The following is a 17,564-nucleotide window of genomic DNA, read 5'->3' as shown; positions in this document are numbered from 1 at the left end:
CAACTGGAGAGAACAACATTGGAAAGTATGTTTCTTCAGGACAAGACTGGTATCTTTTCCATCTCTGTTTCTTCATAGTCTAGTTTGGTTAGCTCCTGGCATAGAGTCAGATTTCAATAAATGTTAGTGAATGTGTTTTGAATGAACAGCTTTTAAAACAGACATTAATGTCTGTCTATGCAAGCAAGTATTCCAAACCTTAAACTCAGAGTAAGAACTAAATTATTTATCTTAAACTGAGTTTCTCCCTTTCTTCCCAAATACTTTTCTCTGATGCCTATTTTTATAGTGTGCAATTAAAGGTTGGTGAATGGCTGTTACAAATGATGGAATATTGGTTGAATGCCCAGACTAGGAGGAGAGCTTCACACCCTGTCTTATTCTTATCACACTATCTTTGGATGAGGGAGTCAAGAGTTGATTTGGAGTTTTTGTATTTAGGCTGTTACTTGGTTCATTATTTGTCTGGAGTCCTTTACGGCTGATAAACAAGAGGAAGAGTTCTGAATGTGGGCTCCTTGAGGCAAGATCATGTCCTGTTGATCTTCATGCCCCCTTTTAACATCTAGCTTAGAGAAGGAAGACAACAACCACCATTTGTTAAGTACCTAATAACTGAGGCACTGTTCTGGGCAGGTTATACACATTGTGCCATTTAATTAACATAATAGTCTTATGACATAAATTGTTCTCAATTTAGAGTTGAGAAAACTAAAGAATACAGGCTTAAGGAATTTGCCCAAATTACATAGTTATAAAGTTTACCATGGAACATCCAGGGCCTAGCTAGTACCTGATAACATAATAAATGTTCGATAGTAGCTGTTCTAAGGTCTGTTTTTCTTTGAATGTTCTGACTCTCCAATAATGTGTTTAATAGCAACAACAATGGTTTGAGACATTTTGGTGAATACACAATGGTTTTCATGTTTGACATACACATTATAAACACTCATCTAATTATATATATAGACACAATTTTTTTTGTAAAGCAGAATGGTGGGGGTTTTCCATCTTTTTTTTAATTTAAAAACATTTTCTGAGAACCAACCAGTAAAACTGATTTTGGTATTTCAGATAAACAGGTATGTTTCTATCAGTATCATAAAAAGCTCAGTTTTGTGAGGGAGATAGACAGGTGAACAGAAAATGACAATGTGGTAGAAATGAATGCTATTCTTTTCTCATGTGCGTGTGTGTGTGTGTGTGTGTGTGTGTAATATATACATACATACATATATATGTGTAAAATCAATGGTTGGGTTTGTTGAGGGACTCCTCAGTTCTACCTCAGAGACTGAGATAGAGGAAAGTGTATTGAGGAAAAAATATTTGAATTGAGACTCAAATGACCAATTATTGCTTAATAGCCAGATAAAAGAAAGGCATTTAAGGCAGTAGGAACAGCAAGTACAAAGATAAAAGATATGAAAAAACCTGCAAGATATTTAGTTTGGCTGGATGGTGATTTGCATTTAAAGTTATCATGGGAAGATGAGGATGAGGAAGTAATAATAATAAATACCATTTATTATGCATCAATTAAATTGCTAAGAGCTTCACATAATAATCTTCATTATTCCTGGCAACAACCCATGATTATTATTCTTATTTTAGGAATAAGGACACACAGGCCTTGGGGATTGAAACTTTGGCTTAGTTCCAAAGTTACACAGCGAGTGAGTGACAGAGCCAGATTTGAATCAGGTCAGTCTGATGCCAAAGATATTGTGCTTTACCACTATGGAACTCCCCTTTCCAAAGGTAAAAATGCAGCATTGAAAGAGTCATGTAGGCTCTGCTAATAAATTTGGATTTTATTTTGCTTGATATGAGGAGCAATGCAAAGATTTCAGAGCATTTTTTTTTTTTAAATCACTTTTTAAGAATTAGATTATGGACATCCTGGAGGATGGGATACCAAGGAGAAAAACTTTTCATTCAGAAAGAGATATTATTGAGGCTTGAACCAAAAGAATAGAGGTGGGAACAGAGATAGAGATGGAGCCTATGAATTGTTCAAGATAAAGAGGGTAAGATTTGATGATTGATACATCAAGTGAGGGAGAAAAATGCTGAGAGTAATTCCCAGTGTGGAGATGTGGTTAACTTGCACTGTGATGCCATTAGCAGAGGATTACTGGAAAAGAAATGGGTTTGAGTCAAAAAAATGAAGAGTTACTAAGGTTAATTTTAAGAGTAAGGATTTTGAGACTGCTCTAGACATCAAAGTGGAGAAGATAAATAGTCACTTGAGATGGAAGCTCAGGAGGTTCCAGAAGAGTCTGTGTTAGTTCTTTGATTCAGAAGTCATTAAAGTGAAGCATAAATATTTTAAAGGAATGATTAGTGGCAGAGGAATCATCTAAGGAATTGCGAAGGATCTGCCAGGATGATGGTGAGAGGACCAGAAAAGAGAGCATCGTTATGGACGATACGATCTTATGAACAGTCAGGAAGAGAATGGGAAGTGGGGACAGGGAGGTGGGCTTCTCATGCAAACAGGGTGATGGGAAATCAGCAAGAGAGGAGAGAGACACAGGGACAAGGCGAACACATATTTTCGTAAGCCGAGTACAAAGAATTGGTAGTGGCGATTAAGACAGAAAAAGGAAGAAGACCCAGCAAGCCACTGGGGGAGGAATGTGGACCAGAGAGACCTGACCTCCTCTGAGCCAGGTAGGATGGAGGTGAGTTGAGTGAGAGGCAGGTGAATTTGAAAGCAAGGACTGGTGAAAAATTATTTTCTCACAAGAAGTTACGAGTTGTTTTAATTTTAATGAGTCATCGTCTAAGTGATGCTATTAAATAATCAACTCAAAAGCAAAATGCTCTTTCCTCACAAAGACCTTGGGTAAATTGACAGGACAGTCATCTTGAGGGAGTTTGAGACTCTGAGAAAGTCATGTAGTGTCCCTCTCACCTCCTCCACAAATATTCTTACATAGGTAAAAACAAACAAACAACAACAAAAAAACAAAAAAAGAGGTTAAAATGAACATGGTGGGGATCCCTGAAGAGAAATATGAGATCCATAAAGAGTTGAAATAATGGCCATACTTGGTAGCTTTTATTTCCCACAGTCCCTCCAGGCCCCACTCCTGTGCTGGTTTTTCCTTCTTTCTGGTACACTGTCTTCACCACAACTTTTTCTTCTTACCTTCTTACTACAAGCTCATCACCCTTTCTTCTCGGATACTGGGAGTACTTATTATATTGCTCTTTGCTGCCATCCCCACCTATCATTCATTAGAACTATTATGTGTGCACACATTCTATTTATCCTATTTAATGTTATGTGTCTACTGTATAGGGAATGTTGTCTACTTTTTCGTTGATCCTCCATGATCCCTTGCTATTAGTGAACACTGAAGAAATATTTACTAAATTAATAGAACTATTAATTGACTCAAAAGAAAAATCCTCGTTCCTCACAAGGACTTTGGGTAAATTGACAGGACAATCATCTCGAAGGAGTCTGAGACTCTGAGAAAGTCATGTAGTGTCCCTTCCACCTCTTCTTCTAGGTAAAAACAAACAAACAAAAAACAACAAAAACAACAACAACAGCAGATTAAAACAAACATGGTGGAGATGACAAAACAAATCCAGTTTAGATGAATAGAGCTTGTAAGTGTAGGACTTAAGACTGTTCAGAACTGTCTTGTGATTCCCAGACCTTATGCTCTTACCCTAAACTCTAGAAGGAATAAGCAAGTGCTAAGGGGGCGTGTAAGGGGAGGAAAAAGTGAAGGCATGCATTAAAATAGAGGCTCAGATGACCCAGGCAAATACCAGCAGTATCACTTTTTACTCTCCCAGAAGCCACTTGCGATGTATGCCTGTGTCATAGCCTACCTAGTTACTCTCTGACGTGAGGACCATACCCAATGTGCTGATCTAGAACTCTGGCTGTTCTTTGTGGATGTCTCTGATAGTATATATAGATTCATTGCTGCTGCCTTTACCAGAATGACACTTTGCTTTGTTTAGCACAATTATCCCATTTAAAACAAACTCATTTTATATATAGGCTTGCTGTAAGTAGTTTAGAGTAGTATTATCTGTGCTGCACCTATCGCACATTGACATATTTTAAGTTATTTGTGTACACATCTGTACATTTGTAAAAAAGGGTCAAATAAAATGCATTTGTAAGTGAAAAAGTTGTAGTATATAATTACCAACAGACTGGCACCAGATAATATTGTGTCTTCTCATCATATTTCTCCCTTAGTTCCCTTTATAACCACATTAGTGCCTTTTTCTTCATTTGAAATTGGGTTGTTCTTAGCTAATTGCCAAAACCCTCTTTCAAATTATTAACTGAGAATAATTTAGAGTAGTACATTTACCAAGAATATTTGTAGTTTAACAGCATATGACTCTCTAATGGTAGATTTCATTTAGTGAATTACACGGTGAAGGAAGAATATTTTTGCAGCTATTCTGCATGATGTTCTTAAAAATTACATTTAGATAGCAACCACCTATTATGTCTAAAAATGAAGCCCACCTGGATAAGTAGTATATGAATCATACAAAAAGAAAGGCCTTGTCATATAAGAATCTATGGTAATATAGTGAGATTTAATTTGCTTCACTAATCCTTCCTTACATTCTGCCCCTCCCTTTTTCCTCTGTATCAAACAAGACATCATTTTTATCTCATTTTATGAAAATGTAAAAAATACTCAGTGCCATATTCAACCTTTTCCTTCTTTTCTAATTGTTTGGTAGAGATGAAACTGAAGTTGAAAAAAAAAATCCCATTTTTGGAATAATATTTTTTCTGGCTTAACTTGTCCTGTCAATGCACTTCATTTTTATAGCTCTAACATTAGTAGCCTTGACAATGGGTATCTTTTTCACTCTACGCTGCTTAAAATCTTGTTAGTAGAGTCTCTCTCTGGTATCACAAATCTTATTTCTAAAGGCCACTAAATTAAGAGTGTATAGAAAACTGACTCGGGGCTACCAAATGTGTTTCTCAGTCCCTTGACCCTTTATTTTGCTTCCAATTATCTATGAAATGGGCACCAGATGAGTCCTCATGAATTGCCTATAAGAAAACAAGAGCATTGAAAGAAAATGTGCCATAATTGCCCAATGGGATGATATGCCTTCACTTACTGTTGACATATAGCATTTCATAGACAGTGGGCCCTCAGGGAGCAAACTACGAAGACGTTTACAGCAACCACGAAGATACATGAATGCTTGGAGCCACCAGGTTACATTTATTTACTGCCAAGATACACAGAATACAATTCTATAGTCGAGTTACTTCCTCTTTTGAAGAACCAAAAAGACAGTAAATGTAGTTGAAAACAGAGAGACAGATTGTGGTCAAGCTCACAATAGGCCCAGTGAATGGACAATATCTCCGGGTTGTGAGTTGCGGTTCCTCAGGAGGGATGGTTGGTCTAGAAAGAAGCCACTGAATGAATTCTTCTAACTTGGTAGCACTGAGAAAAAATCTCCACTTTCCTCCATGGACAAAAGTTAGCTTGATCCATGTACTAAAGTCTGGGTAAATATAAATATTTGACTTTGCTTTTTTAAAGCTTAATGCATTTTGATGGTTATTTTTCTTCAAAACTTTAATTTGAGAAGAAATTGTTTTTTCTTCAAGGTGATCAGTGGGCTTGGAATAACTACACACTTTCTCTGGTTCTGCTGAAGAGATATCAGGGTCTGTAGAGGCCAATGTGTTTTTCAAAGTTTCCGGTTGTATGAGTTTGTGAAGCAGTTCCATGACCTCTTTACCCTTCTGTCCTTCCAGGATTTCTAAACAATGTATGCCTGAGCAAGAATTCTGGTTTTCCAGTTCTGTCACCTTCTTCTTTAAAGCATCAATGTCTTCTTTCATAGAGAAGATATCTTTAGTTATAGTGCATTGTTTGTCTTCATTAACATTCATTCTGGTTTCTAGTACCTCCATCTGCTTCTGATAAAAGTCAATCTTTCCTTGGATTTTTGATACTGTGCTGACAACATCAGTCATTTGCCTGAGGATTTCAATTTGTGAAGTTTTAATATCTTGGAGCATTACTGTATGATTCATTTCTTCGTCAGTACTAATGTCATCTTGATCACAACCGTAGGAAGTCAAAGTTGGATTTCTAGTTGAATCTGGATGCTGGTTCTTACATTTATGGTAAACATTTTTAAAAGATTGTCTGATCTTGGAGAGATTTGAAGTCCACATCTGCCCAGCAGCAGCTTTTGCCCTTTTGGTTTGAAGTTTGTACATCTTTTACAGTGAAACAAGGGGCAAGATGTTGGGAGACCTGATGAGAATTAAAGAAAGGAGCAGTGTAAGAATGAAATGGTCTTTCTCTTACTATTTGTTGGCTGTCTTTCCTGGTAACATTGTAGAATGCCCCATGGAGAAAATCAAGGGCAATAGTAGGCACTCTAGGTGGTTAGCTTCCTACAGGGCAGTGCAATTGGAGAGCTCTGTGAAACAATGGTGTCCTGCATGGAATCCTTCAAGTGGTGGTTACTGACCTGATGCTGATGTCACAATGGCTGTAGGCTTAGAAAACATTTAACTTTAAGGCAGTATCTTCAAAATTTTTTGTCACAAGACTCTTTTTCCCTTATAAAAATTGAAGACCACAGAACTTTAATTTATATGGGTTATATAAATTGATATTCTATATTAGATATTAAAACTAAATTAAAGAATTTTTAAAAGTCTTAAGATATTAATTTATTAAAATAAAGACCCATTACATGTTAACATAAATGACATATTTTATGAAAAATTATTACATTTTCCAAAAGAAAAAAATAGTAAGAGTGGCATTGTTTACATATTTGCAAATGTTTTAAATATCTGGATTAATAGAAGACACCTGGAACACCTGGATTCTACTTCTGCATTATATCTGTTGTGAAATGTTGTTTTGGTTGAAGTATATGAAGAAAATATGGCCTCACAGAAATATGTAAATGAAAAAGTGAGAGAATTTAATAGCCTTTTCAGGTAATTGAGGATTTTATTCTTTGCTACTTTGACAAAATTTGACAAATGATAATTGTTTAGAAATTAGTCGCAATGTGTAATTTTAGACCAGATCGGTACTTTTACATTAAAATTCACTGGCCTTTCTTCCATTTTGAACAGATATATAATATCATGCACTGGTCATTTGGAAAATAATGATTCACTAAATTATGCAGATCTTACAAATGGTAACTTACTTTATTATATAATATCACATTCATTAATATCACCATCACTCTCACCAGAAAAGTCTTTGAGGCCAAGTTCATGGTGGCAGATAAAATTTTCCAAAATTTTAATTTTAGCTTAAAATTTATTAAGATTCTGTGTTGTTTTCCTCAAAGTGACAGGCTCCTAACATTCTTTTTTTTTTTCAAAAATGCTTGCTAAATAACCAAATATGAATATTATCGTATGCTGCCAGTTTTCAAGTAAAAATTGTATTTCATGAAAAAAGCAGCTAGTTCAGTTTGTAACTCAAATTAATACTTTTCCTGGAGACAACTTTGGTAAGCAGCAGACATGTTTATGTGTACTTCCCATTACATCACACAATATTAAAAAGATATACTGAAAGATTGATATTTAATAAAATTAAAAATGTTTACTGCTTCATCAAGAACATTCTAGAGCTAAATTGGCTTTTTCTTGTTTTTTTCTTTTTTTTTCCTATAATTTAATGGAGGTGAGAAATATAGTCACTATTGTTACAATTTAGGACCACTGCCTTGGTTTGTGCTAAGGTACCAACGATTTTATCCAACATTGTTTTTGCAATGCAATTTGAAAAATATAAATACCAACATAGTGAAAAAATTATATAGTGCCCTGATATTATTTTGAAATATTTTGCCCTTATGATCCATTGTATGCCACACTTTGAGAACCACTGCCTTAAGGCTTTAAAATAACATCATACATTTCTCATGTTTGTCTTACAGGTTTAAAAAAATATTTGATATCCATTCCCTTTGAAATATTAAATATTTTATGCATTTTATATTTTGAGGTAAATCTTAAGTTTTTAAAAAAATTTTCACATAAGACTGAACGTTTTGAGATTAAAATGACACGATAACCCTGTCTCTTAAGGTGCAACTCCGCTCTATTAAAGAGGATATTCTTTCTTGGGTCAGTGCCAGTTCCAGTCCTAACTTTTCTCTTCATTATGCCTAATTGCAGGACGAGCTTTGGCCTGGGTTTTGGTACAAACTCTGAATGTAGGCAAACTATGAACTGAGAATTTTGGCTCATCAGTGATGTCTGGGAAAGCTTTGAATCTCTGTTTACTAACCTTACAAAAACTTTTAGAAACCTTTTCAAAATCTTGCTGAGGAAAATGTTCTTCAGGAGGCAGACTATCAAAGGAACAGTATTTGGAGCCAGAAAAGGTAGCATTCAAAGCTGTTGCATTTACCTTAGCCGAGGCCATTCCATCCATCAAGGACTACGGACACAATGCTCAGGACCTATCAAGTTTTCAAGGGCCAATAAAAATATTTGAGACTAGGAAGAAAAAAATGGACTTAGAATATTAAAAGAAAGCTGTAAAATTGAAACAATGTTTAATTAAATATCTCGAAAGTATACTATTATATCATCTTCATTAATTGTTAAATTTAGTATTAAAATTTCATTACATTTGGAAGCAATTTGTAGATTAGGTATTCTCTCTTTACAGAATTCCCAATTAAATTAGAGAGACAGCTTGTAGCAAATACTCCCTGAGGGTTAGTAACAGCTAAGTCTTAATGAGTGCATACCAGACATGGTCCTAAATATTAGCCTATTTAACTGAAGTTGAGAGAAGTCAAGTAATTTTTCTTTCTGCTAAAAAGTAGGCAGAGTCTATTTCAAATCTTTACTTTTTGGCTCCAGAGTCCATATATTTCACCTCTACTACTACACAATCATGATTAATAAAATACATATCTGTCAACTCAGAACAAGATGGACATTTCATTTTTAGAAAAATCACACTATAGAGTTATAGAAGACACTTTGATTACAATTTTATCTGTTTAGCAATCTGAAAAAGATTTGGTTGGTTATATTTTATCAAAGCTACAGGAAGCAGAAATTTGTGAAGACGTTAGAAGTTGAACAATCTCTAATTCGAGTAAGTAAAGATGAACATTTAGAGGCTTTTCCTGACTTATTGTAGTAATAGTATAACAGCTGTAATAAAGAATAATAGATTTTTAAATTTTGCAACTAAAAATGTTCAGGTCTACTGATTATTTTTATAAAACAAATTAATCTACTAGGTTCGATACAAACATAAACCTGTCTGGGTTTCTAGTTACTTGCTTATCACTGTTAATGAAAGGCACCTCGTCCTATCTGGGGCTTGTTGGACAGTGAAAAGCTGTAGTGAGAGGATATAAGCCTGTTGATTTGGGTGAAGTTGAGAGAGCAGTCAAAATGTGCATGACTAACAGGAAAAGAGCTGACTCCCTCTCTTTGAGTTCTTGCCAGAGATATGGAAACATTTAGAAATAAAATAGCATGGCAGACTGGAGCCTAGCAGTAGATTCTTACTGAGGAATATGTTCTCCAGGAAGCAGATTTTTACAGGAATGATATTTGGAGGCAGAGAGGTTAGACTTCAAGGCAGTCCCATTTACTGACTCTTGTACTCTCAGTCAAGTTACTAACCTTTCCCAAGCCTATAAAATGGGATAATACAGCACCTATTTCATAGAGTTGTTTTGAGGAGTAAAGTGCTCAATATTCGTAAACTCTTTTGCTCCTCCTTTCTGACCATCTCCTCCTCACTCTTCTTTCAAATGAAAGAAGGAATTGGTTAAGAGCTTTAAGTTTTAGCTTTACTTTCTCTCTCAGTCTCTTATTCTGCCTTTCATTCTTTCTCAGTAAAGAGGCCACTCCACCATCTGTATGACCAAGGCATAAAGCATGTACTGCTCGCTGTTCTATATACCACGTAGATAAAGAATTTGGATTAGAAGAACACCAGAATGCAGCAAACAAGATGGGACAAACCAGTATTCTGTCTCCTAGTATAGCTAGTACAGCTAGTACAACCAGCTATGGTGGTTAGGCAGACTGGCATGGAATAACTATTGGAGAGGTGGCTCTAATAATAGGTAATATAATTAATATTTAAAATGCTAGTGTTTTTGAGTAAGTTAACTATAAATTAATTATGGTAGAGCCAAGATTATCAATGTAAAAGCTTTTACATTGTCCTTTACCATATGTTTTTTTGAGTGAATGGGTAGAGTTATAGCTATCCTGCTAACAAACTGTACATTATTTCTAACCTTTATATTAAAACCTATAGTCTCTACTATTCCTTATGTACCCTAGTGGTTATAACCGTAAAAAATTATCAACAGTCTTTTACTTCTCCCATAAAATTTGAGGGCCAGGTTATTACAAGAACCTGAGCCCTCACTCCTGACTATCACCTGTCATGTGCAGAGTGAGATAAAAGATTGAGGGAACAGGAACCAGGAAGGTCTTTCAAATTTGATCAAGGTAGCTGACCCAAAAGGATAAGAATGTGTTAATCAGCAAGCTTAAATCTGGTGTTACATAAGCCAAGTAGTTATAAAGTATCCCAAAGTGAAGCCATCTTCTACTTTTCATTCTTTCTAGCCATGAGGAGTAGAAAAGAAAGATTGACATCAGAGCTGTTGTTGCACTGGACCAAGGGATGGAGAGGAAAGCAAAGACATAGCATTTATAAGCAGGATGAGTCAGGCAATGATGTCTCACTATCTGCTGAATGATGCGATGGAGCTCAGTGACATTGATGAGGCAACCTGGCTAGAGATACTTGGGGTGAGAGGGCTGCTTCCATTCTGTGGTGTCAATAAATGTTCATGATGACACTTTAAAATCATATGAAACCTGGAGCCAAAACAATAAGATACACATCTCTAAAGAAAGGATGGAATTATAATTTTCATTCATATAATATTTGGTAGCAAGAATTTACTTTATCATATTAGTGAAAATTGTGGTCTATTTCTGGAATGCCCTTCATGTATTTTTCACCCAGGCAGATTTCTACTCTACCTTTAGGAGACATTCAGGTAACATTTTCTTGTCCTGCCTGTTCTCCATGATCCTCCATGTAGTGTTACTAGAGCTCCCAACAGGTTCTGAGTCTCCACCTAGCAGTGATCGACATACTGTATTGTTATTGTTGATGTTCCAATCCCCCCTTGCTTTTCAATTCTATATCTCCAGTGTGAAAAGCTTAACACATAGTTGGTGCTCAATATATCTTTATTTAATGAATGAGTGAATGAATGTATTAGCGGATGATTGTTGATATACACTGGAACTTTCCTGAGCCTATTTCTTTTTACAAAAATTTTTATATTTGCATTTTTTTCAATTATAGTTGACATACAATATTATATTAGTTTCAGATGTACAACACAGTAGTTAGACACTTATATAACATATGAAGTGATCACCCCGATAAATCCAGTACCCATCTGACACCATACATAGTTATTACAATACTACTGACTATATACCCCATGTATGCTCTATATCCCCATGACTATTTTGTAACTACCAATTTGTACCTCTTAATCCTCTCCCGTCTTCATTCATCTTCCTGCCTCCCCAGTCTGACAACCATCAAAATATTCTCTATACCTATGAGTTTGTTTCTGTTTTGTTCGTTTATTTATTTTTGTTTTGTTTTGTTTGTTTATTTTTGTTCTTTAGGTTCCACATGTGAGTAAAATCATATGGCATTCATCTTTCTCTGTCTGACATACTCCACTCAGCACCATACTCTTTAGGTCAATCCATTTTGTGGCAGATGGCAAGATTTTATTCTTTTTTTTATGGCTGAGTAATATACCATTGTATATATACATACCATCTCTTCTTTATCTATTCATCTTGCTGGACACCCAGGATGCCTCCATATCTTGGCTACTGTAAATAATGCTGGAATGAACGTAGGAATGCATATGTCCCTTCAAAGTAGTGTTTTGGATTACTTTGGCCTAATACCCAGAAGCAAGATTACTGGGTTCCTCTTTGTCTCTTGTTATAGCCTTTGTTTTAAAGTCTATATTGTCTAGTATAAGTATTGCTACCCCAGATTTATTTTTTTCATTTCATTTTCATGAACTAACTTTGCCCATCACTTTACTTTCAGTCTGTGTATGCCTTTCAATCTGAAGTGAGTTTCCTATAGGCAGCATATGTAAGGGTTTTGTTTTCTTATCCAATCAGCCACTCTATGTCTTTTGATTGGAGCATTTAATCCATGTACATTTAAAGTAATTATTGATAGGTATGCAGTTATTGCCATTAAATTATTCCTATTTTTGATCTTTTGTTTTTCTTCTTTTTCTTCTTAAAGAAGTCTCTTTAAGTTTGGTGGTGATGAACTCTATTTTTTTTTTTTTTGTCTGGGAAGCTCTTTGTCTGTCCTTTGATTCTAAATAAAAGCTTTGCTGGGTAGAATATCCTTGGTTCTAGGTCATTGCTTTTCATTGCTTTGACTATTTCATGCCAATCCCTTCTGGCCTGCAAAGTTTCTGTTGAGAAATCAGCTGACAGTCTTATGGGAGCTCCCTTATAGGTAACTAACTGCTTTTCTCTTGCTGCCTTTAAGATTTTTCTCTTTGTCTTTAACTTTTTGCATTTTAATTATGATGTATCTTGGTGTGGGCCTCTTTGGGTTCATCTTGTTTGAGACTCTATGCTTCCCGAGCTTGTATGTGAATTTCCTTCACCAGAGGTATTTTCCATCATTATTTCTTCAAATTAGTTTTCAATTCCTTGCTCTCTCTCTTCTCTTTCCAGTATCCCTATGGTGCAAATGTTGGTATGCTTGATGTTGTCACAGAGGCCCCTTAAACTATCTTAACTTTTTGGATTCATTCTTTCTTGTTGCTGTTCTGATTGGGTGTTTTCTGCTACCTTATTTTCTAAATCACTGATTTGATTCTCCACTTCATCTAATCCACTGTTAATTCCTCCTAAGGTATTCTTCATTTCCGACTGATTCTCTTTATGTTTTCTATCTCTTTGTTAAAGTTCTCATTCAGTTCATCTACTCCTCCCCTAAGTTCATTGAGCATCCTTATAACAAGTTTTGAACTCTGCATCTGGTAGATTGCATGTCTCCATTTTGTTTAGTTCTTTTTCTGGAGCTTTGTTCTATTCTTTCACTTAGGACATTTCTTCATCTTCCCATTTTGACTGCCTACTTGTGTTTGTTTCTATGTATTAGGTAGGGCTCCTGTGTCTTCCAGTCTTAGTAGAGTGGCCTTATGTAGTAGGTGTGCTATGGGTTCCAGTGGCACAATCTTCCCTGGTCACCTGGGCTGGATACTCCAAGTATATCCCTTGTATGGGTTGTGCGTACTCTCCTGTTGTAGTTGAGCCTTGGTTGCTGTTTGCTTGTCAGTAGAAGGGACTAACCCTCAGGCTAATTGATTGTGATGACTGTCAGTGACCAGTGGAGGAACTGTCATATAGGGGCTGACCCTACAGAGCAGGATTTGCTTTAGCAAGGCTCTAGTGCCTGCCTTGTCTGCTTTTTTATGAGTCATCCTCAGATGTAACCCCAGGGGTTGCTCCAACTCAGATGATTGCTGGCCACTGGGCATGCAGGCCTAGGCCTCCTGGAAGGGGCCCTGCTGCAGGCCAAGTTCACCCACAGCCTGGGTCCTATGTAGGATCACTTGGTATGAGCCACTAAGCAATCCACAATGGCTGCCACCCACAGCGGGCTTGGAAGTGCCTCTAGAGGCCAAGTTGCAACCTGAGGCCTGCTGCCACTAGTGTGGGGCTTGGGGCTGCTTAGCAAGAGGTATGGGTCATGCTGAGGCCAGATGCTGCTTGTTTAGGTTTTGTGAACCTTCTGTGCGTGGCTAGGGAACATATTGCTTTCTTCATAAAGGGATCTATGATAACTCTTTTCAGTTCCCAAGAGATCATTTAGCACTTTGGTATAGGGATTTAATAATTGCTTCCCCAAAGACCTGAAGCAGTTAAATAGCAGGAGAGGTAAATTGAAATCAGATAAGTGGAGGTAATTATGAACCTGGAAACAGCTATGGATGGCATGGATGAGAAAGAGCTCAGTAATGATGGTAATGGAACTGGTGTTAATGGCACTGATCATAGAGGTGACTAAGGTACCCAGCATATTTCCCTTTGTACTTCATATTAAGTCTTTCAGGCCTCAAGGGAACCACAAGTAATCAGTGTATTCTCCAAGCCCCTGGGGGAATGCCTGAGAATGCATTTGTCATCAACTTGGGTACTCAGGCACTTATCTCTTTATTCACATCATTTTAGACGCTGAACTCCACATTTACTCCACATTGACTATCTCTAGCTTATCTAGACATATCTTTCACCATTTAGTTCCAGAACCCTGGGGGCACATTAGTATTTTATGTAATCTCTTCTCCCTGTCATCTTCCTCCAGTTCTTTCTGTTATGCTTGGCTTTTGCTGGTAATATATTATATAAGGTTGTTTGGTTTCCTGTAATTCTCAACTTCACCTCTTGGTTTCCTTTCTCTAATATTACCTTTAAACCTCTGCTCCCTGTAGCTTATGATTGACACTATTTTTACAGGGCTTTATAAGTCCTGATATGCACAATTGATGTAACCATAAAAATAAATGGCCAGAAAAAGGAAGAGAAAGCTAAAGAGAAGTGTTTTTGCTTAACCATTCGCCTTCTTCCTTAAATGGAACTGGTGAATAAATTCAGTGAGCTAGTCTATTTAAACACCTCTGTTTCAGTGAATTTATATCATTTAGCAGATCTTTTTAGAAACAATTATGTGATGGGTGCAGCCCCAGATTAACTTGCTGTCTTGTTCCTGAATTGCAATGAACTTCTTTTGTACCCCAAATTAAAAGATATGGAATATATTGTGGTCATATAGGAAATAGGAATTTAAAATATAAACAAACTTAGAAATCATAAGGTATAAAAATTAAATAATGTTAGTTTTCTCATTTCTAATTATGAATATTGTGTAATTTGCAGTGCTGTCTTATTTGGATCTGTTACTATGTTAGTTTACCCATAATTTTAAGAAAAAACTCTGTTTTAGTGTTTGGGTTTTCAGTTGTAATGATGCTCTATAAGACTTTGGACTACAAAATCCAGGGAGCTATCTTCCTTAGTTTAAAGTTTTAAAGATTATAATGTGAAAACTTGTACTGGATTCCTTTAATAATGCTTACCTGAAAGGCATCTATTATTATGGCATTTTTCGTTTCTGAGGGAATTTGCACCAGTATCTCTGTGAAGTAAATGTGTATTTGTCCCTTGGCTCTGCCTTTCTTTCTGTTATTAGTCTGCTCTCCATCCTGGGCATATTACTTCCCACTTATTTCATCTGTACAGTGAGAACAGAAATAATGCCATGTGCTAATATTTCAAGAGTACCATAAGATTAATATGAAAACGTCTAATTTTTAAATTTGTGTAACACCTCTTATTTAAGAATTGTAAAGTGTTATTATTATGCATTGTTTCTGCAGTGTTTTTTCTTCAGGAGTTTGATTTTAGAGTCATTTCTTTTCTCTCTGTAATGTTACATGCATCCTTTCTCCTGTACGAGTTTTATTACAAAGATCTTATTTAACTTTTCAAATATATTATTTCTCTTTATGCCTCTGATTACACACAAAATATAAAATGCTTAAAAGATAATCATAAAACTGAAAGTTTTCCCCTCCTCTTCTCTACATAGGCTTTTACAACTGTGATTTAAGGGGAGAAGTATTTACTCATTGCTTTAAATATTTATTGAAGGCTCCTTCCCCTTTCCAATCCCCAAACTATGTATTGCTGCTGCAGCTGTTTCTGGTGTGCTAAAGCCAACTAGACTCTAAAAGGTATTTAGGAATGTTTAACTGTAAGTTTGAGAATTGGGTTTTAAAATTCATCTCCTGTAAATTTGAGGTCTCTTTCTGATGGTCTTAATGTACTATAAGTATCAGATGACAGAAATGGAGAGTGACAAGGCAGTCTATTAGACACATATTTCAATAATTTTCAGCTTCAGTTTTTGGCACTAATGGCTATGATTCTCACTGTAACTTGTGAGAATTAATTACCACTCATTCTATTTAGGTGCCCAAGTTTCTCCTGAATGATATAGTGTAAAATGATAGCAAGCTGGCTTAAGCCCTAGGGTAATTTACATATTAAATAGGTAAAAATCTTTACCATAACCTCCATTAAACTTTATATTTAAAATTTTTAATGGCACTTAAAAACAAAAAGAACATATTCTTGGAAATCACATTCTTTGTTGTTAGAAATTAGAGCTAAAGTAAAATGGATGCCAAGCTCATTATAATGATTTAAAAAGTGACATAATTGCTTAAAACCTAGTAAAACAGAACATCTAACATTTTTGGCTCCAATATTCCTTTGAGAATCCAGAGAAAGCTTTACATGCTTCCTAAAGAAACAGCAATACTTATAATTTTGCATATAATTTTAAGAGATTCACAGACCTCCCTCTGGTGCCCTGCCCCAAAGGCATTTATGGACACTATAAATTATACCCAGCTAAAAATTCCTGACAAAAAGAGAAGAAGAATGGCTCAAGCTCCAGTATCTGTTTGTGAGTGTTTTGTTTTTAAGGGGCCTGGAGCCTTTAGGTAGTTTTGTTCCAGAACTTAGAATATACAAAGTGCTGAGAGTAAAGCATTTGATTATTCTGGGATCACAGGAGGAAGAGGCAGCAGAATGCAGTGGTTTTGGAAGGGTTCCAGTGAGAACCTTTAAGAATGAGTGAGATTTGGGTAGGTGAAAGTCAGAAGGGTCTTTTAGGATTTTTGCACCATGAAGTCGGGATCCATATTTGGTTTGTTCTTCACTGTCTTGCATGGTGCCTGCCATATGCCTCTAGGCTTTCAATAAATATTCATATAGTGTTTTGTGCCTCATTTCTAGTGAAAAGTTTGAACCAAGAGAAATGGCATTGATCCCGTGCTGGAGTTCTACCTATGACTCTGATGCAAAGTCAATGAAATGAATGTTGATGTCCCCTCTAGATAACTCTGGCGATCAGGAGGCATAGTGGGCATTTTATAAGTTATCGGGAGGTCAAAGCTGCATAATTAAGTGTTTTAATCTTGTTGCTAAGGAACTAGGAGACAATAGAAGGAATATCCAATATTTTATTATGAAATTCTGAAAGCCCTTAGGACTAGAACTTGTATTGATTCCAAATCTGGGAACTGAACTGCTAGACCTAAATCCCCACAGCAGTGGAGAGACTGCCAGTTCACTGTGGCTGTTCTAGCTTGCACTTTGCACCTGAGCCCTGAGTCTCATTTCTCAGAGTAGGGAGGGAAGAAAGGGAAGCTATGTGGGACAACTAAGTCATTTTTAATTTTGACTTTTCCCTCTCTTCATCCAGAACCATTTTAAAAGGAGATGTTATCCTCAAACACAGACTCTGCTTCATCCCCACTCTCACCCCTTTTCTGCTCCTCCCTCCTCTTCCTATCTGTACAAAAGGTGGGCTCTCTGCTGAGTCATTGCTGCAAGGCAGTGAGCC

At 36.2% G+C, this 17,564-nt stretch overlaps 1 protein-coding gene across 1 annotated transcript; it reads right to left on the bottom strand.

The window, feature by feature from the left end:
* Positions 1-1,622: 1,622 nt before the first annotated feature.
* On the bottom strand, positions 1,623-6,619 carry CCDC54 (coiled-coil domain containing 54). The gene has a single exon (XM_025050955.1). It carries the CDS (start codon positions 6,254-6,256, stop codon positions 5,273-5,275), a length of 984 nt encoding a protein of 327 aa, XP_024906723.1. The 5' UTR covers positions 6,257-6,619; the 3' UTR covers positions 1,623-5,272.
* Between the last annotated feature and the right edge of the window lie 10,945 nt (positions 6,620-17,564).

Source organism: Pteropus alecto, unplaced genomic scaffold, assembly GCF_000325575.1.
Source record: "Pteropus alecto unplaced genomic scaffold, ASM32557v1 scaffold270, whole genome shotgun sequence".
NCBI lineage: Eukaryota > Metazoa > Chordata > Mammalia > Chiroptera > Pteropodidae > Pteropus > Pteropus alecto.
The sequence above is the reverse complement of the archived record's forward strand: the minus strand, read 5'-3'. Positions and strand labels throughout refer to the sequence as shown.

Bases quoted from the DNA above. Each gene is read 5' to 3' on its own strand.
- CCDC54 (XM_025050955.1), bottom strand. From the start codon at position 6,256: ATGTACAAACTTCAAACCAAAAGGGCAAAAGCTGCTGCTGGGCAGATG.